General features: G+C 44.1%; 1 protein-coding gene across 1 annotated transcript in view; it reads left to right on the top strand.

Moving 5' to 3' along the window:
• The window catches only part of TMEM178B (transmembrane protein 178B), a 330,240-nt gene extending 312,061 nt beyond the window's left edge, over positions 1-18,179 (top strand). The window contains exon 4 of the mRNA XM_048500198.1: positions 15,020-18,179. Within this exon, the coding sequence (XP_048356155.1) occupies positions 15,020-15,270 (251 nt within the window). The 3' untranslated portion in view covers positions 15,271-18,179. The remainder of the gene's footprint in view (positions 1-15,019) is intronic.
• The last annotated feature ends 3,144 nt before the right edge of the window (positions 18,180-21,323 follow it).

Below are 21,323 nucleotides of genomic sequence, written 5' to 3'. Positions count from 1 at the left end.
GTATTAAGAATTGCCCTACCTTACATCTCACATACACCTTTGCTGTGGTTTCTACATGGGAATGTCTGCCATGCAGAAAATCTATAATGTGTGAATGAGCCCATAAGTCTTTGCCATTTCTCTGCAATGTACCTTACAGAGATTCATCCCAAAGGAAGCAAAGATTGCACAATTTGCGTATCCCTATGCTTGCGATAAAGGCGCGTGCAATTACGTGGCAAATGAAGCATCTGTACAGAGGAAGCCATGAATAACTACCTTGTGCTGAATCATCTGGGCCTCTAAGTTAACGTACCTTGAATGTTCCATATGGCAGTGAGAAACAAGACCTCATTATATGGAGAACTCAACCAAAAGGACCCTTTAAAATGCTGCATGACAACCAAAAGATGTAAGCTGCAATCCTGCACATAGTTAAGCATTCAGAAGTTCTTGATTTTTTTTCCATGATGGAGGAACATCATCTTTGGGCCCATTTAGAAATTCATACCTGCGCAACCCAGGTGCATGGAGAGTTATAGTGTCAATGGCTCAGTGTTCAAGAATATCCTTGAGGTAAAAGCATTTTTCCTTGGAACGTTTTCCCCATTCTCAGTTGTTCTGTATTAAAATGGGAGAGATTTTTCCATCTGAAGGTGTCCTTCATGTTTTAGGCTGATTGCCTTGGCTTACCCAAAGCAGTCCTATTAAAGATGGTAGGATAACTCCCCCAAAAACATTATTTTACTGACATCCTTTGGTAGCCAATACCTCAAGGTTGGTAAGATGTTTTGAATCAGGTAGAAGATATCAGAAGGGGGGAAATATCTGCCATTAGGAATGATTTTTCCCTTTCTTATGTCTTCTATCGAACTTTCTTTGTGCATCACAAAAGAAGCAGAAATTGGCTACCCATAGATATGGCTGCCAATCTCCAGGTGGGATTTGGAGGTCTTCTGGAATTACAACTAACCTACAGATTACAGAAATTAGTTCCCTTAGCGAAAATGGCAAGCTCCACCTCCAAATCTCCAGGAGATGTTGGCAACCCTACTCATAGAGTCGGGCTAATACACAATCAGGAGGTGTGTAGAAGAAATGTAACTTCACCCTCTATAGAGATCTGACAGTCTGGAGGAAACCACCACGTTACTGACCAGAGCTTATTTGAACTTCACCTGAGTCACAGGTGAAGTCAGCTAATCCTGATTTTGTGGTTATTAGCCCTTTCCCCCCAAACCTCATTCACTGCAAATTTTCCACAGTGACAAAAGACTAGAGAGGATTGAGGGCATATCATGAGCATGCAGAAAAGCCAGATACAATGAACCTACATTGAATTTTCTCACTCTATGCATACAGGATTGTCACACTGTTTGACTCCTACTTTTCCTTATAGGGAAGAGAAGTGGCATATCTATAGAAAATGGCACCCAGAGCAAGTATTGAAAATGCACCCCCCCCCCCCCGGAATGGTGCTAGTGGGCACCATGGTGTCCACAGGCGTCATGTTGGGGAACCCTGCTCTAAGACCTCTTGACGATACCCAATTTGAACCTCTTCCATGACTGCTTCCAGAGCTATAATGCACTTTCACTGAGACTCTTCAGGAGAAAATGTTGAAGTTGAATCCATCTAAGATAAAGGTCCTGTGGCTGCATTAAGGAGAGCAGGTGGATATTAGTAATTGCTGACTCTGGTCAGCATGCAGTTAACTCCTCCACCAGTCATCAAGAGAGTTGGCGTGATCTTTGATGCCTCTATTACTGGAGGCTCAAATCCTACTTGCGCTCATCAGTGTTTTATCATCTTTGTCAGGTGAAACTATTGGCTCCCTACATGTCCCCAACTGAGCTAGCAACAGTGACCCATGCAATGGTGGTCACCTCTAGACTGGACTACTTCAACTTGCTCTTGCCCTTGGGTCTGCCCAGAAACTCCAACTGGTGAAAAATTCAGCAGTGTGGCCCTCACCAGGACCCCATAGCAGACACACATTCAACCTGCGCTCCACCAGCTGCATTGGAGTACTGAATCACCTTCAAGGTTCTGGTGATTACCTTCAAAGCCCTATATGATCTGGGGCCACTGTATCTGCAGGACCACCTGTCCCCATATGTACCCCAAAGGATGCTACTGTCAGCAAATAACAATCTACTGGTGATCCCTAGCCTAAAAGATATCCAGCTGGCCTTGACCAGGGCCAGGACATTCTAAGCTCTGGCCTTGATCTGATGGCATACTCTGTCCAGTGAAAGGACTTGATGCAATTCTGCAGAGCCTATAAGAAGAGCTTAGGCAAGGCTTATAGCTGAGGCAACTACGGTTAACCTCTCATATGGCCCCGCTCTCTCCATCCCCTCCTTCTGGGCATATTGTTGGGGTTATGCAAATATTGAATGTTACTGTTAAGTTGATTTGAGTCACCATCAGAGATTACAATTGAATGGAATTTGTGGTTTTAGAAAGTTATGTGTTTGTGTTGTGATATGGTGGCAACTGCTCCGAGCCTGTGAAGGAAAGAGTAGCATACAAATTGAATTTAATAGAATGTAATAATTACCCAAACTTATCCCTGGTTACAATCAGTGCTGACCACAAGGAAGGAGCAGTGATCAGCTGGGGGAATTTTTTGCCGGGCTAAATAGATTTTTCGCTGGGCAGTGAAAGAAGTCACTTTCAGTGCAGGCTGAAAAATGGCCTGGGCAAGCTTAATAGCAATCAGACAGCTATATAATTGTGAAGCCTGCTAAAACAGGCTTTCAGCCAACCAGCTAACCTGGCCTAGCTGTCAGTTGCATGAATCTACCCTTTGAGGGAGTCCAATCCAAAGTACCTCACTTAGTTCTCTGGGGAAATGAGGAAAATCAATACTGCTCTATGTTGCTTGCTGCTGCTGCTGCTGAATGTGGTTGGCTTAAGGATGAGAGACCCGCGTAACATTCCTTTTCTGTTGGGAGGTGATTCTGATAAACAACTCCCATGCTGGCATGTGGCAATTGAAGGCCCAAATGAGTAAAGAATGCTCTTGTGGGAGCTCTAAAGGAGGCCTTCCAACAAAGTCAGGGAAAGCAAGAAAAATTTCTGCTCCTTGATAATGCTGCTATACAAGAATAAGTTTATTAGAGCTAGAGAGGGTTAGTCGGAGAAATCTTTATCAGGCTCAGCATCCACCATTGGTGACCTTCGAAGGTGCCACAATAGAACTCCATTCAGAGCATTTGAATTTCAGAATAGACTGTTTAGTTTTGGAGGGTGTTCTCCAGGAAGCCTTGTGGCAAATACAGAAAAGATTCATCTCTGATTGAATGATTCATGGAAGTGGCAATAGAATAAGGACTTAATGCTTCAAGCAGCGAGATCTTCAGTTCAGTTCACATTACATCTCTGGCTGTTTCACCAGGGTGATAGTTGAGAACAGCAACAGGGTTGTGTCCATATGACTGACCTCCCTTCCCCCTCTCCCCCCACCCCCCTCCGCAGATCTCCTTTTTTTGGTTAGTGTCACCAGGAACATATATTATTCAGGGGGCTGGGGACCTGTTTTGAAATTATTCCACCCTTGGTTGATTAACTGCCTTAGGATTTAAAATTTGAATGTTATGGTATTTCATAATTTATTGTATTTATAATTTTGTAATTTTTTAATTTTATTATATGTTGGAAGCTGCTCTAAGCCCACTATGATCAGGAAGAGTGGGGTAAAAAAATCAAATAAATACATAAATAGCATGATCAATGACATATTAAGCCACAGTCTTGCAATGATGTCCATTCTTTATCACAGTTGTCACCACATAGCCCAATCCTGTGCATATTGACTGGAAGGCTTTTTGCCTATTGTGTTTATTCTCAAGGAGGTGTCATAAGAATGATGCCATGTATTTCAATGGGGAAAACTACTGTATGCATAATAAGGTGATCATTGCTGTTGCTGTTATTTTAATTCAGTATCATAATATAGATGGCACGTGAATTTCCCCATATGAATGAGCTTGGAATGAATCAGTTCTCTAAAAGAACTTTATATGGTGGTAGAAGGTGCAATCTTCAGAGCCCTTCGAGGATGGGGCGGTCTACAAATCCAAACAATAAATAAATAAAATCAAGTCATAGCCAACTTACAGTAGGGTTTTCAAGGGGGTTTAACATTGCCAGCTGTGTGTAGCAACCCTGGCTTCCTTGGTGGTCTCCCATCCAACTACTAACCAGATCCAACCCTATTTAGCTTCCAAAATCTGATGAGATTTGGCCAGCTTAGGCCATCCGGGTCAAGGCACAGCTGTATATATCTGTTTAAATTTAATAAAGAACCTTCACGCTTTTCAAACCTAGAACCCAAACACAAATATAGTTACAAGCTAGTTCTCAACCAGACTTTAAAGAGGTTAAATTCTTGACTGCATTTTCCTGGACCATCATTTATGGGGAGGGAATGAAAGAGCAGGCTTTCAAGTTCCTCAGACCTCTTGAGAGATAAAAGAAGGGGAAGGGTGGAGGAAGAGTTCAGCAAATCAGGAAGGGTGTCAGCTGCAGGTTGGGAAGTAGTACCTGTAGATTTGGGGGAGGGACTTGATAAAGATGGGATTTGAGGAGGGGAAGGACTTCGATGGAATATAATGCAATACAGTTTGCTTTCCACAGCAGCCATTTTTTCCAGGTGAACTGAGCTATTGCTTAAAGATCAGTTGAACTAATCAGATTTCTAATCACTACCTGTCAATTGGCAACCATAACAGCACCTAAAACTGCTTACTTCCACCAACAGAAGTAGGCAAGCAGCAAAGTTCTCCAAGGTTGTCAAACTGACAAATTTCAGCAACTCTACATTTCCTTGTAAAGCTAAAAAGCCAAAGTCAGGATCTGCAGATGCTGATCTCGTTTTTAGTTTAGAATGAGGTCTATTGTATGCATGCCGGAGAACAGATAAAGGGACTGCGTTGCCAAGAGGTCACATTCAAAGGGTGTTGAAGATCCTGTATTGCTGTAGATGTAGCCCAGTCCTTCCCTCTAACAATGAAGGGCAGTTTGAATTAAATCGTGAGGAAGGTAAGGAAGGCTGAAATATGGTAACACCTCAGTGGGCTCTGTATTTGGAGATGCAAGGGAATGGTACGGCTTATCAAACATTATACCAGCATCCAGAAAATGTAGTAAAGCCAACATTTGCCATTTTTTATCTGGCTGCATATACCTCGCTTTTCTCCCAGTGGGGACCAGAAGAAGAAGAAGAAACAGCAGCAGCAGCAGCAGCTAGGGAGGCTGATGGGGCAGAACTGGGCGGGTCAAAATGTGGAGCTAAAGAAAATGTCTTGTTTGTCTCAGGTGTATTCCTTTGGTTTTCCAGCCTTTCAGCAATGCCATTTTCAACATTCTGGGGCCTTCCGTAGCTCAGCTGGAATCCCAATTCAATCAGAAAGCAAAAACAAGCAGAACAGAATTATCAACAAGGTGAATCAAGATCTCACACACATGCATTCAATGGCCCAGAAATTAGCACATGAGAAAGGCTCAAACATTTTCTTTCACTTGATTCTTGCACTTGCCGAGTATAAGGCACAGACTCAGACCCTCCTTCTCTTCCACTTTCTTTTCCACTCTTTGTCACACAGGCACACGTGACCTGGATTCTGGCTTCTTCTCACTGTTGCATTTGCTAGTTTGTCAGGTCAACAGATCAATACCGTTCTAGTGCTTGTTTTTAAAACTTCACTTATATCTTTTTAAAACAAATTTTCTACCCACTTTTCTGCCCTCACAAAGGCTGACAAATGACTAACAAGTGAAAACAAACATCATAAAATCATATTTTAAACCCATTAAATCCCCTTCCAAAAAAGCCCCGCACATCATTAGAACAAGAGCTAAACCACACACAAAATGAAAAGATAACAATTAAAATAGTAGGCAGGAGGAGAGATTCCCAAGGGAAAGCCAAACACAACAGAAAAGTATCCACCCAGTGGTGGAAGATGGCAATAGGTCAAATGAATTTGGAGGTTTTTAAATGGGTTGGATGGTCATCTGTCAGGAGTGCATGGCATGACAGGAGGTTGGACTTGATGGCCCTTGTGGTTTCTTCCAACTGTATGATTCTGTGAGTAGGGACCCAAAGCAGCATGTCATTCTCTTCATCTCCATTTTATTCTCACAACAACCCTATGAGGCTGTGTGAGTGGCCCAAGGTCATATTCCCCAAGATACTACAAGCAACCCAAGAGGATGAGTAGAAAGCTGTGAGTGGTTCTAGTTTATCAAGAACTATGCTGTTAGAAAAGGGGGGAATTCAAAATACCTCCTCCACCTTTCCCCACCAAGTCTTCTTCCTTTTTCTTTCCTGTATTAAAACTAAGCAGAAATAGTGCCTTTGAACCAATCTAATTTCCTACTCCAACTCCTTGATTACTAATATGTTTAGAAAAATATCAAGAAGCAGTGTACAGTGTACACCTTCAAGGGTCTGGCTCAGTAATACAACATATGCAGAAAAGTCCCAGTTTCAATGCTTAGCATCTCTAGTTAGAGAATCTCAGGATTCTCTTCCCTCCCCTTTCCTCCCCTCCCTTGCATGTCACCCCATCCCTCCCCTCCCTCCACTAGGGTGGGAGGGCCATGTCCAGATAACGGCCCCCTTCCCTCCCCTTCCCTCTCCTCCCTTGCATGCCACCCCCTCCCTCCCTTTCCCCTTCCCTCCGCTAGGGCTGTGGGCTACTTAAAACCCAGTTACCTTGACTTCTAAAGCGCAGACCTTTCTTTGACAAAACTCTGGAGACTTTCTGCCAATCAGAGTAGACAATAAGGAAGCTTCATATCCAATTTTGTTTAATAGCTGTGACCCAGAAGCTCCTTTTGACTCTCACAAGCTGATACCCTGAAATACATGTTGGTCTCTAAAGTTTTACTGGACTTGAATCTAGCTGTTCTACTGCAGACCAACATGGCTACCCTCTGAGACCACCAGATGATTCCTACCAAGGAATACATCTCAGTGGGCTCAGTCCCCTTAAAGGATCTCAGGCAGGAAGGCTTAGAAAGACCTGAGATGTTGACAAGTCCCCATACAAAGGCAACTTTTGCATGTTCATTGCCTCAGAAGGCTGCCTGTGGCAGGCAGCAAAATCAGATGGCTTATCTGTACGTCACCATTTCAAAGTAACTGATTGCATTTGGCTTCATGAACCATCCCGAGAGATACCACCCTGAATTAGTGCATACCAAGCTGTCAAGATGTTGTGTTTGTGTGTGTGTGTGTCCCTGCACATGCCCCTACAGTGCTGTTGAATTGCAGGTGACTTATGGTGACTCTGGTGTGTTTTCAAGGCAAAAATCGTTTGGGGCATAAATGAATATTGTAGTATGAGGTAAATAAATTAATATTGCTCTGTTAAGCATGGATTTCTTTGACCATGGAATTCATAGGGCAAATCCAGGGGTAGTTTGCCTTGCCTGGCTCTGTGGGGCAACCCTGGACTTCCTTGGTGGTCTCCCATTCCAAATACTAACCAGGGATGACCCTGCTTCACTTCCTGTCCCTGGGCTGTCCTGGCCAGGGATCAAGATGGTGGGCAACAGCCATTTTCACCACAGTGATGGCTCTTGCTCAGTGTTCTGCAAACATAGACCTGAGAGAGCTGTCCCTGCATGCAGCTTGGCTCACCTGGAGCCTTCCCTGCATACGTGATTCACTGAGGAAGAAGGCACAGCTGCTCTGTCATGGTAGAACTGGCCCCAGTTCATCCCGTCGAAGGAGTCTTGGGCGCTCATCTGTTGGGATTCTTAGATTTTAATAGAACATTTCAGTCCAATACAAGAGGATTTATGATCCCACATAGCACAGGCTCTGAGTTAGCCAATGGGATTGTTTGTTCTTTCCAAGGCATTTCGATAAATAAACAGGCACAGATTTAAACTAAACCTTATCTGTCACGCACCCGTCTGCTAGCCGGTGATGAAGCCAGGGTGTGTAATTAAACAATAATTTATATTCTATGCAAGTGTGCACTGAACAATGAAGTGCTCTCAAGAGCCTCGTGCTGCTGAGGCGTTTAATCCATGCACAGAAGGGGTTTGCTGCAGAACTGCTCCGGCAGTGGGGCTTGTCACTGTGGAACAGGGAAGGAGTGGAGTTTTGTTCAGCCCTAATTTGATAAGGCTGCGAAATAATTGAAGATGCTAATAGGATGCTGTATTTTTCGGTCCAGGGCCCTATTTTAGGTTATTTGTTCCACGTAACTGTTTAGTGCAGTCCTAAGAAGATTTTCCTGAAAATAAGTCCCATCGAATGGAGCCAAGTAGGATTCTGAGCACACCTACTTGGTGTGTGTGTGTGGGTGGGTGGGTGGGTGTGGGTGTGGGTGGGTGTGGGTGTGGGTGTGTGGGTGGGTGTGTGTGGGTGTGTGTGTGGGTGTGTGGGTGTGGGTGTGTGTGTGTTGGAGGGGTCAAGTTGGCCAGATCAGTGCTGACGTCAAGATACCCTGAAGTGGGGCAGCTGCCAGGACAGAGAGTTCTTGGCATGGCCCACTGCTGTCAAGTCACCTCTCTCCCCCACACTTTTGCTTGCAATTGATGCCCCCAGCTGCACACCCTGCCATGACTACTGGGGAAAGAGCTGCAGGTGGTCAGACATCTGTGAGCATAAGTGGTGGGAGGGTTTGCAAGTAGGAAGGGGAAGAGCATAATGGCCACTGAGGGGTGTACAACCAGGGGGAAGGGAATGAAGGCAAGCTCAGAGGGGCTGATGGTGGAAGGGAGGGGGATTATGGGAACCCTCTGCCCAGGACCCACCCAAACCTAGAACCAGCCCTGGATTAGTTGCACCTATTGGTGCAGAATTCTTTTGAGTGCAACAATATCCATGGCTGTCAAAGCAGTGTGAGCTCATGCAAGAGATTGGGAAGAACCAGAACCAGATGCAACCATGTACTGGACTAGTAACCAGGACCTAGTCCAACGCTCTCTTTGTATGAAGATCCTATTCCTCATCTGAAGGAACAAATGCATGACATCTCCTCCACTCATGATGTTTGAAGCTACTGTTCAGTGTACATACCTGGATCCATGGTCCTATGTACATACATGAATAGGATTGCCAACTTCCAGGTGGTGACTGGAGATCTTCTGTTATTACAACTGATCTCCAGGTGGCAGAGGTCAGCTCACCTGGAGAAAAGGGATACATTATACCCCATGGAAGCCCCTCCCCTTTCCAACCTCTGCCTTCCTCTGGCTCCATCACACAAATCTCTAGGTATTTCCTAACCGGGAGCTGTGTATTTCTACAAATAACAGACATTTGCAAGGAGTGTCTGCCTCACATTCTACATTGTGAGCATACCGGAAGGGGGCTTGGGCACATGATCCCTCAGTGAGGGGAACAAGTACTTTGGGCCAGATAAGCATATAAATTAGGCCATTTCTGTAATATGCAAGGGAAATGGAATCTTCTCCAAAACATTTTTATTGTTAATAATCCATGGCCGGGTTGGCAAGTCCTTTGATTCCCCTTCTGCTCTCTGAATGATGCTCTTATCTCCTATAGCCAGGCCTGTGGCCCTGTGCTTTCCAAGGAGTGGGGTTGATTGCAGACTGTGCTGGTTGCACCGGTCACAGTGATATGTCAGTGGTTCTCCAGGTCATCTGGTGCTTTGCTGATTCACTGGGGGGCTAGGCCTGCCACTCCCCCTCCCATCAGCTACTCTGGCGGTACCCAGGAGCAGTGGATATCTGGCTTGATGTGCCTGTGGCTCCCTCTTCTGGCCAACTGCTTCAGATGCAAGGTGGTAAAGAGCTGGCGCTCGGTGGCCTGGCTTCTGGTTTGTCGCTGGTGTCAATGAAGCGAGGACATCCGACTCCATTAGCAACACCAAGCATTTTTCCAGTCACTGGAAACCACATGCCCAGCCACATACTGATATAAACATTCCGCAGCACGCCATTTCCTGTGATGAGCTGTCTGGTTTTCTGGCTCCCTTTTTTGGATTTTACACACAGCACATCTATCTTGTCTTACAATACTTGTCTTATAACACTATTCTATAAACTGGTTGCAGTGGAACTCCATGATTCTGACGGAGTAGTGTAATCATCAAGATGTTGACATAGAACTGAGGAATCCCAGGTTCAAATTCCAGAAGTTTGTTAAGTGACCTTCAGCCAGTCAAACCCTCAGTATAAACCTGCTTCATCCGTTGTTGTGAGGATAATGGGGAGGAAAGAGAACTCGGTTTGCTGCCCTGAGCACTTGGGAGGATTTATATGTAATTGATAGATAGTGCAAGAGTACTTTACTATCACCCCTTCCGCTGCACAGGAGTGGGGAGAAGGCAGAGTCCTCTCCCATATTATCCTATGCAGTTCAGATGCCCTGAAAGCCATGACAGATCTACATTTATTTTAAAATCAAAGCTGGTAGCTGCAGACAAATTAGGCAGACAGGCAGGAGGAGGGGCAACCAAGCAAATTTACGGCCAAGCAGAGATCAGTCTGAGATCAGTTGTGTGACAGGCGGCTCAGATTGATAAGGGCACCCTAAGTCTGAGGTTTTGTAAGGCCAGGTGGAATCCTATTGGCTCCATCATCACCTGACAACTGCCATGTTAGCTGCTGAAGAATTGCATGGCCTACACTACAGCATTCTGATTATTAAGCAGAGGAAGAGGCCAGAGAGTACTGCTTTTTCTATCAAGTTGCCATGGAGACATGGACAGTGGGGTTACACAGCAACTGTTTTGAGCAGTATAGGGCAGCTCCCTGTACTCCAGTGTGCAGTTCCAGCAGTGAGACGATTGCGAAAGAAGACAATGCACCTCAGGTTGAAGTTTGGTTGTACAAAATATGGCTTGTCAAAACTGTGGGAAAAGTACTGCATAGAAGGCTATATGGGAAGGAGAAAGAGCAGCTCAAGAGACTTTTGTTGACAGCAACCATTAAAAAGTGATCTGACAATGTTAGAGAGGAAATTCTAAACTGTACACAATTAATGTGGAAGAAGGATGCTTATGATTTCTAACAAAATGGAATCTAAAGTATGATGATTTGATGTGATATATATTTCTATGTTTGATTTTTCCCCCAGCCTCTCTGTTTTGCATTTAGTATGTTGTATATTGTTTATTTTATATAAGTTTTTAAAAGCAACAAATCCTCCAGGGCTTTAGTCTCTGAAAGTAAGTGAGCATGCGTGGGGCATGGTCAGTTGAATTACTGCAAGGAGCCCTTAGAAGGAATGCAGCCATGTTTTTATCTGAGAGCTCTGCTTCCACTTCAGTTCTGGCACAGGTGAACAGCTGTTAATTTCATACCCCTTTCTGTTTCCTAGCAATGTGTGTCATGCCCCCACAGAGGCTTTTGTTATTTCACCATTAAGCTTCAGTTTCCCCCAAGTTAGCATGGTTTTAGTTCATTGTTAAGTCTTCTAAGGGAGGGTATTTTAGTTAGCCCCTGTTCCTTTAAGACATTTCCCAATAGGCAGTTTCCCTCTTTACCCAGCAATCCCTTGTTTTAGTTCTAGCCAGTCAGTCAGAGTGAGGTGCTAAGGGCAGATGGAGACTGGAATATTCGTGATGTACATATTAGTATATGGTGGTCCATAGAGCACAAGTTAGGTTTAACAGCAGTTAGAACTAGACAAAGGGGCTTTCTGCACTGACAGAGTTGTACTGGTTTCTATCTAGGTTCACCTCAGTGTATCCGCACTGCAACTGAGCTCAACATTGTTTTGTCTCAGTTCCCTCCCCCCTCAGAACTGCGACATCCCTGTCGCAGTTATGAACTGCACCTTTCTGCTGGAACAAGGTCGATACCGCTTCGAAGCTTCGAAGTGCGGACACATCGAAACGACAACTCATCCGTTCAACCAATCAGGAGCCACTTTTGTGGCATGTGCAGAATGGGAGAGTCGTGGTGGGCATGTAACTGTAAACTGTAAACTGTAAAAACTGTAAAAAAAATACGCTCCCGTTTCCCATGGTAACACAAGCTCCAATCACGATTGAGGAGCGAAACAGGCACCAAGATGATCCCGCCCACTTAGCTCGGTTCCAGGGGGCCAAGTAAGTTGCTGTGCGGACAGCCTGGAATCGCCCCCCACTGAAGGGAACCGAGTCAACCTTAGCTCCCTTCTGTAGTGCGGAAAGCCCCAAAGACTGAAAGAACTGAAAGGAAGCAACATACAGTGGACTTTCTTGAAAGCAGCCAATAGAAGACACAGTCTACAGCTTCAAAGCTGCTCAAGACAAGCAAGTAGTCTGATTTAGATAGAACCAAGGGAGGAGTTAGAGTCTTGATTCTCTCCAGTATTAAAACTTATTGTTGAACTGTTGAACCTTGCTTGTGACTCCCACACTCTGCCCTAGCCAAGTACAGGGCACCAAAAACAGATTCACTTGGGGGGCAGAACAATGTGTGTTTCCCATTAAACTTTATGCAGTTTTGGCTGCTGTATTCACATTGATTGCATATAAATGTCATTGAAATGGCGTACAACCATGTAGCAGAAACCAAGTGGGAGCAGCAGTAGCCATGATGGACAAAAATAAAAAGCTCACAAGGATACTGAAAAAGAATTAAACGGGCCATGTTTGTATTAGCCTAGCCAACCCACTTAGGCCTCTCTCCCCATGCTCAGGAGTTCCACCTTTCCAGGCTTCATGCAGTCATTCAGCTCAGTGGGTATAGATCAAGACTTCTCTTTATTCCAGTAGGGTAGAATTGTGCTGTCCTGATTTGCCACCTGAGAAATCCAAAGGGAAATTTGCAATGAGAAGAATCCTGGCCGAAATGCCTTTGGAGTGGAAAAGGGCGAATATTTTCCTCATCTCGAAACTGGATCACAGGCAGACGAACTTATCCTAGCTCAGCCAATGTGCACAGATCATTACAACAGATTTAAACGGCAGCCTCTAGAGCCTTGAGCCAAAACTTTAAACTACTGATCATCGCATCTCCTTTCCTAATGAAGTCTGAAGTATGAATCATACATTTGTGTTGACTAATATTTCATTGCCCACAGTGGATCGTCACGAAAATTACAGTTGGTTTGAAAAAATCGTATTTTTGACATGCAGAGGAATAACAGTTGGTCAGTAAGAGGCTGGGAGACACTCCTCTTTCTTTCACAGTCATTAATTGGGGCTTAGGTTGCCAACCTCCAGGTGGGGCATGGAGATGTCCAAAATCTTCAGATGACAGAGATTTGTTCCCTCCCCTGGAGAAAATGGCTGCTTTGGGGTGGAAGCTTAGGAAAAGTTGGTGCTCCCAGGCAAGCATGAGCAGTTTGTATGGATGCATGGAGTATAGTTTTTGTGGAGATAAGCCCAGTAACCATGAAGAGTGGAGGAGACATTTTATATTGTTCAGCTTTAAGTGGGGTTTATGTGATCAGGCCCTGCCAACTAAGAGTTAAGTTGCTGAGATAGTATTTTTTTAAAAAATGTAGAAATAAAACCCCCTGGGAAGGTCTGCCTAAGAAGAGGCATTGCTCAGGAAGGCTGGGAAAGCATTGCTTTATCTGTGCTTCTTATCATCCTTCCCAGCTTAGGGTCAGATGAAGCTGGTAAAGGCCCTCTCCCTTGCCAAACACCCATTGCAGGATCAAACATGGGCAAAATATGAGGCAGAACTGATTCACCTCCCAAGTGTTTGGGGCACCACACCAGTATGTGGTGGCAGTGTCAGAGAGGCGACAGGTATGGGCTTTGCCTGCTCTCTAGGGACATTATGTGTTGATTAAATTGCAAAACTGGATGTCACATCTATCACTGATCAGTGGAACCTGGCAAAGAGTGCTGTCTTGCATTTCCCATTGATTTATATGGGGTTTGCGCAGCGATATTCCAGCTGACTGATTATTTCAACTGTGGCAGAGGAAGGGCTCGCAATAGCATTCAAAACCCTCTTCAAATACAGCTGGTAAAGAATGCTGTAGCCACTGTGCTGACTGGAATGAGTTGTCGGGGACACATCACTCCAGTCTTGGTCACCAACGCTAGCTCCTAATTAGTTTCTGAGCCCCATTTAAGGTGAGAGTATTGACCTATGAAACCCTTTACGGCTTGTGTCCAACACACTTTGAGAACCACCAACTCCTATATGAACCTATATGACCACTGCAGTGATTTTTATGGGCCCTTCTTTGGGTGCCCTCTCCACCTGAGACTGGATGGGTGTCAACCCAACACAAGCCATTATTGGTCGTGGCACCAAAATTATGGCATTCCCTCCCAGGGAGATCCATCTGCTCCCGCCACCACCGCCACCTCTGCATTGTCGTCTGCCAGCAGGTGAAGACATTTCTGTTTTGTTTGGTGTTTCCTCTTTGACCCTCCTTCCTGTGCCAATGTTTTTACTGTGTATGTGTTTTATTTAATTGATGTTTTTAATTGTATTGTCAAAGCCTTTCATGGCCAGGTCCAACTGGTTGTTGTGGGTTTTCCAGGCAGTGTGGCCGTGGTCTGGTAGATCTTGTTCCTTAACAGACTTCTCTCTGTGATACATGCCTGAAGATGCCAGCCACAGATGCAGGCCAATGTTAGGAACAAGATCTACCAGACCATGACCACACAGCCTGGAAAACCCACAACAACCTGATGTTTTAAATTGTTTTTACACTTTGCATTTCAACATATAATGTTTTAATGTTTACAGTTGCTCACCATCTTATTCACCTAATCTGGGGGGAAGGCAGCATGGAAATGTTTAAATAGATAATTAGTTGGTGACTCAATAATGAGCCAAACTGTGGGGCATTCACCTACTCTGGTTTATTTTACCCAACCTCTTAAGAACATAAGAAAGAGCCAGCTGGATCAGACCAGAGTCCATCTAGTCCAGCTCTCTGCTACTCGCAGTGGCCCACCAGATGCCTTTGGGAGCTCACATACAGGATGTGAAAGCAATGGCCTTCAGCTGCTGCTGCTCCCAAGCACCTGGTCTGCTAAGGCATTTGCAACCTCTTCCTTTTAATACAGTGGGAAAGCAAAGACACTTGTGGTTCTAACGCTTCTATATTTCCCCCTTCCCCTTTCTTCTTCTTCTCTTCCAGGAACCTTCTGCATCATTTCACTGTGCACATGTGTGGCTGGAATCAACTTCGAGCTCTCCCGATACCCCCGATACCTGTACGGACTCCCTGATGACATCAGCCATGGCTATGGCTGGTCGATGTTTTGTGCATGGGGGGGCCTGGGTCTCACTCTGATCTCTGGCTTCTTCTGCACCTTGGCCCCTTCCGTCCAACCTGTCCCCAGGACCAACTGCCCCAAATCGAGACCTGAGAATGGGACAGTGTGCTAAAATAGATACAAACCAATCTCTAAATATACATATATAAATATATATATATACATAAACAAATATTATATATAGATCTCAAATGGATGCCAGTGCCAAGACAGAGTGGAGTCCACTATGGCGCCCGTATCTCCTCAGACTTCATGTCGCTCCCGCTCATTCTCCTGAAGGTGGGAATAGCTTTTCTGCAACGTCGCTCTTCCATCTAGTTCTTTAAAAAAATCTTCAGTATCTCGATTCAAAGGTGAAGTGAACGTATTGTTGCATCTGTCTACTGCCAGTTGGGTGGGATGGGCTAGGGAGGGAAAGGCTGTCTTGGTGTATGTGATGCTGAGTCTGTACAGGAAGCTTAAAAAAACTTGTCTGTTACAAATTGGGGAAATACAAGCAATGAGCAAGGGGGAAAAAAATCAAACCTTTTGAGTTACCTCCCTAAACACAATCTCCTCGAGGCCATCTTTAGACTCCCTCTTCTTGCACACTCTGTTCTTGTTTTTTTTTGTTTTGAAAACTTGCCTGTTATTTTTTTCTCTGCCCCGTCCAGAAGAGGGAACAAAATAGATCATTTGAGAAGTTTTTTTCCCCTCCTTTTCCTCGCTAAACTTTAAATGACAAGAAAATCAAGAATCTGACCGAACAAATGAAGACCCTTCCATGGATACTCTGGTGATGCTCTGTTTGCCTTCCAGCTGCCTTACATCCAGGCTTAAAGAGGAGGCTGAACTTCTAGCCAAAACGCAGGAGGAAGCCTCACTAAAATGCTGTGATGCCCATATGCACAACTCTCCATTCCCCAATGTTTTTAAAAAATGAGAAAACAAATCCAATTGTTGCAGATCATCTACCGAAACTGTCTTTTCTATGTTTGAGACCCAGAAACTAAGGCATCAAGACTGTGGATGTACAAGCGAGGGGAGGCATCTGTTTGGAAATGGTTGGATGGTGCTGAGTGTATTTCCACCTTCCATAGAACAACAGGAAATCCCACGGGCTGGCATTCTGGGTAGTGGGGATGAAGAGGGAGAAAGCCCTTTGGGGGTAGTTGTTCTACACAGATGGAATTCTGACAACTTCTGCTGCTGTTGCCACTATGTCAGTCAAAGACAACATGGCGGAAGCCCTTGCTGAGGAGAGATGAGTTTGGAATGAACTAGCGAATGAAAGATACTAAGAGGTGCCTCTTTGTTATTTATGCCAGAATAAGATGTCTCTCACACTTTGCCATCATAAGGTACCTAGGTACACTGGATATCTGCTTGTGTTCAGAAGAAAACCAACCACACACTCAGAGCAAAATTGGAGGCAGAAAATGAAAATTCATTTCTTAGTCATCACTTCAAAGCTTGTATGATGTGGTTGTGACTCTCTCTCTCTCTCTCTCTCTCTCTCTCTCTCTCTCTCTCTCTCTCTCTCTCTCTCTCATGCTGCCTTTTTTCTCCCCTCCCCCCCTTTTTGGTTTTTTCTTTCCCCTCCGTTGCCCCTCTTTCTCCTTTATTCCAGGTTATTCTAATTTTTTATACCAAAGATCTACTTGGATAGCTAATTTTCTGAACTATCAGATACATAATATGAGCAGTATGTCAGGTGGTGTGTGGGGGGGGTTAATTTGTGGCTGAATAGTTCTTTTGTGGGACAGCATCTTTGGTTAAGAGAATGACAGAAATGCCAGTGGGTTGGGTATGCTTGGGGCAATTACTAAATGATGGGCATCAGAAAGCACCATCGGAGTATTCCATTTACAAGTGGATTTTAAGGAACAGGGGAAAATACTGGTATATATGCATCGTTCTGACAATCCTCATGTTAAATTGGAAAAACAGCCACCAGAGAACTTCCTTTCCTCCAACTCTATAGCAAAGACGTGTGGTATAGAAGCCAGATCTACTCCTCCTCCCCGTCCCTTCAAGTATTTTGAACCAACTAACAAATCCTTTTCCTGATGTCAGCTTCCTCCACGTTTATCTAAATATGCAAGTAGATCGAGGCTACAGAGTTTATGGAACTACAGAAGCTCAGACTGGAGGTGGAAGAATTCCTCATTGATTCCTCCACATTGAAATCTTGATTTAGGAGAGTCACCTAAAATTGCCTCTGTCACTTAGAGTCCCCCCCCCTTTTTTTTTTTTACAGTAAGTAATGCTACCGTGCAATTGAATATCTTCTCTCTTCCCCCAAATTGTCACTTAATCCATTTGTGCCAACTCAAATCTTTCCGAACAATTAGACCAGATGAATTTGTGATAAGAGAAGATAGTGGGTAGCAATGTCTCCATTACATCATTTTAGTAGGTTGCATGAGAAATCACCCCATGATTCAGCTGAGGGGAAAGCCCTGTTACAGGCATAAAAGGTGGGGATGCAACATTTAGCTCCATCCCCTTCCTAGGTTGGCTGAAAAAAAAGCACTCCAAAGATGTTACACCCAGAGCCACTTTCTGGTCCCCCCTCCCCCCCGAGCTAGAACAAAGGGTTTTTTGGTTTTGTTTTAGCTCTGGTTCAAAGGAATAAAATGCTGGATCCGATGAGTCATGCTCCAAACAAGCACTATTTTGTATAGAAGATCTGTTCAAATGCGTCGGCATCCAGCTGGCTGCAAAGAGTGAAAATCTCTGTGTGGAAGCAGTCATGAAGAAAATTGGCGGGGGAGCACTGAACGTATGATGTGCGTGTTCTCGAATCCATTCTAACGCCTTGTCTGTACAGAATGAGGAAGTGGAGTGCCAGGATGGTAATGTGGTAGAACACCAGACTAAAGATGAGCAAATTACATTTTCCAGAATTCGCCCACATTAGCAATTTCCTGTAAATGGAAAACTAGCCTAGGATAGAAAATTTCTCACAGGTGTGCTTATTTGTTATTTGCAGATGTCCCCAGCTGACATTTCCCGCCACTGCTCAGAGCGAGGGTGAGAGAAAAAATAAATGGCCAATTCATGACATTAAAACAGCCCTATAGGAAACTGAGTCAAGTCCCTTCTGTGATGGTGACAGCATTCCAAAGGACACATGACTTGGACCCATGCCACAACAACAATAGTTTAGCCTATATCCATGGTCGTCATCTCTGTGACTTCAGGATGGGCCTTCTAGCACCACCAGCACAACTGGGAGCATTTGTCACCTTCTTCCAGGACAGCATAGGCCTCCCATTCATATACCCATGGTATGGAATTTCTCATATTTCTTGTCTGTGAGAAAGAAAAATGGCCTCCTCCTAGTGACACTCTAGGAATTTCTTCCCATCTTTATGGTAAAGACCAAAAAGGTTGAGGGGAGGCAACCTAGAGTGTCACTCAGAAGTGACACTTTATCTTCCCCAAGCTCCATCCTTCCCCCTAACCTCCTAACATTTGCTGAGGCAATACTGGGAACATTAGGGTAGTAGCCCACTGAGAACTTTCCCAGTAAGTTAAAAGGCCCTCCAACCAACTCACAGCTTTCTATGTCCTCTTCTCTTTAACTAGGAAATGTCACCGCTTAGGCTCTGGTGGGCTCTTTTTGAGAACTATCTGGATTCATCTCATAGTGATAGGTGGTCATTGGGAAAACCTCTGCGACCATTAAGAAATTGTACCATCTTTTTAACACAGAATCTGTTCTCTCCCCAAAATGCCACTTTAAACCCAACCCATAGACCCATTTATAGTAATTAGTCTCCCTGCTCATAGGAATAGAATGTAAAGGGAAAAGGTTGGAGTCCTCAAATAGAGAACCATCATACAGCCTTAGAGCATCTTCAGTTTGAATGTGCTGAATTATTTTATAGCTCTTTGGAAGTTAGAGGATTCTCAGACACCTAATTTGATCCATTACTATTTTTACAGAGCAATTTCCAGTGCTTTAGTGCCTTTCTTTGCAGATTTGCTATTTGATCATCCACAAATTTTCTTCTCTCTCTTCTGATATGAAATAGTAAAACCCAGGGACTTTTGAGGATTTCTTCTGCTGCAGTGACTTAAATTACTCTCAATCATTATAAGGTCTGAATGTGGCACCTGAAATACATGTGTATATACCGCTATACAGTGTTTAATTTGGCAGCTCATGTTATACGATAAAAGTCAGCCCTTCTGAAAGTTTTTAGAAATGAGCTTGGCATTTTGCAGATCAGGAAAAAAAAACTCTTGAGTTCCATCAGGTAAAAGCAACATACTGTTTTGCCTAAGTAAAGCTAAAGGATTACACTCATCTTATACGTGTGTGTGTGTAAGTGAGATAGACATTATTTATGAGCGGGAACCTGGTATATACATGACCCAACATTCATTTAATTGCATTTAACGTTCATAAAACCGATAGGTGGTGGCGAGTTACAACGGACAGGGCTTGTCTTATTCGTTTGGGCGCTAAAGGGGCAACACTGAAACACTTCCTGTTTGAGATGCTGGATTTTCTATAACCTTTAGCTCCTTGCTTATCCCAAACCCTAGCAATGCCTGTCTTGTTGGCCCCCGGTGGCAGCACCTCTGACATTCCTTCCTGACTCCTCTCGTTACTGTTCTTTCAGTAAATATTAGCTCTCCAATCCCAGTGGCCTGCTGCTATCCAGATAGATATGCCATACAAATTTTCTTGGCCCACTGAAGCCAGGACCCCTTTCTTTTCATCCTGACAGCTCATGTTCTTCCATCAGTCCTGAAGCCTGTGAACAGCTCAAGGATGGGTTAGTGGGAAAGCAAATTTGGCGGGAAAGCTCAATTCCTCCGATTTGTTAATTTATTGAAATTAAGACATCTCTATCCCACCTTACCTGCTGTAAACACAAGTCAAGGTAGCACACAAGAATAGCTGGAGCTAAGTGGGTGCTGCCCCCTTAAAAAGTATTGCTCTAGACCTACACTTAGCATTGCTAGCTGGTAAGAACAGGCCTGATGAGTATGTATTACAACTGTGATGCCACAACGACAAATCAAGTTTGCAGCTGTGTGTTTATATGTATATAGGTGTGCATAAGTGTATATATGTAGATTTCTGAAGAATGCAAATGGGTTTGTGATTACCTAGAATAGTGTAAGCATGCCTGGCAAAGGCCTGCTAGAATGTTGCAAGCTGGAAAATTTGTTTTGTCATGAACTTTTGATTCTCTTTCTCTCAAAATGAATCTAATAGGACAGTATTTCGCCTTGATCCAAAGGTCCACCCTGTCTAGTCCAGGATGATTGGAAGAATAAATGAGCTATTTCACCATAATCATGGTATAATACCTGTAATAACACTACAGAATCATTTGAAGATTTGCATACTAAATCTGAGTCTCCCCTACAGATTTTCACACTACTTTATCTGTCCTAATTTCTCCCAAAACATCCAGGGAACTGTAGTTTTATGAGGGTGCTGAGACATCCCTAGTATTCCTCAATTTCCAGTGGTCCCTTAAGAAAGGAATGATTTTGAAACCAATCCAAGTCAGTAGGCTAGATGTGATATAATTCTATATTGCTGCTGGTGTTTAATTTTGAATTTGACAGCAGCCACTCCTTTCCCACCCCCCACCCCCAAAATCTGAAGCCAAAAATTAGATGTGGCCTTGAATTACTTGTCAAGGTAATTTAAAATTTGGGATCCATTTTGATCTGGAGTGGTCATTGCAGACTGTTGGTGAGTACAGGAACCCCTGGTCATTTACCACAGTCTGTACACAAACTGCTTGGCTCAGGGCCAATGTGAAGGGTCAGCATGGTTTGGCATCTACCCAGGCCCACAGCCCATCAAAATGGCTAGGATAATTTTACTATACTTTCTGGACCGCCAACATTGTGGGTTGCCAAAGGTTTCCTGGCTGCTCAGCAGGACTGCCCAGAGAGACTCACTTATGAATGAGGCAATGTGCTCACACCATGAAAAGCTCCCATTATGTAAATGGTTCCTGCTTGACAGCCAATGAAGGAATTTCTTAGAAGATCCACTGTCTTAACTTTTAATGGATTCATTGGATCAATAGAGTAGCACTTTAGAGCAGGTGACTGTATGCCTGTGTCTGTGAGTGAGCGAGTGTGAGCATCCTTAATGAAGACAACAGCATCTCTGGACTAAGCATGATGATTTTATTCTTTGGA

Source organism: Sphaerodactylus townsendi, linkage group LG06 (assembly GCF_021028975.2).
Source record: "Sphaerodactylus townsendi isolate TG3544 linkage group LG06, MPM_Stown_v2.3, whole genome shotgun sequence".
Lineage (NCBI taxonomy): Eukaryota > Metazoa > Chordata > Lepidosauria > Squamata > Sphaerodactylidae > Sphaerodactylus > Sphaerodactylus townsendi.
Note: the sequence above shows the minus strand (reverse complement) of the source record. Positions and strands in the feature narration are given on the sequence as shown.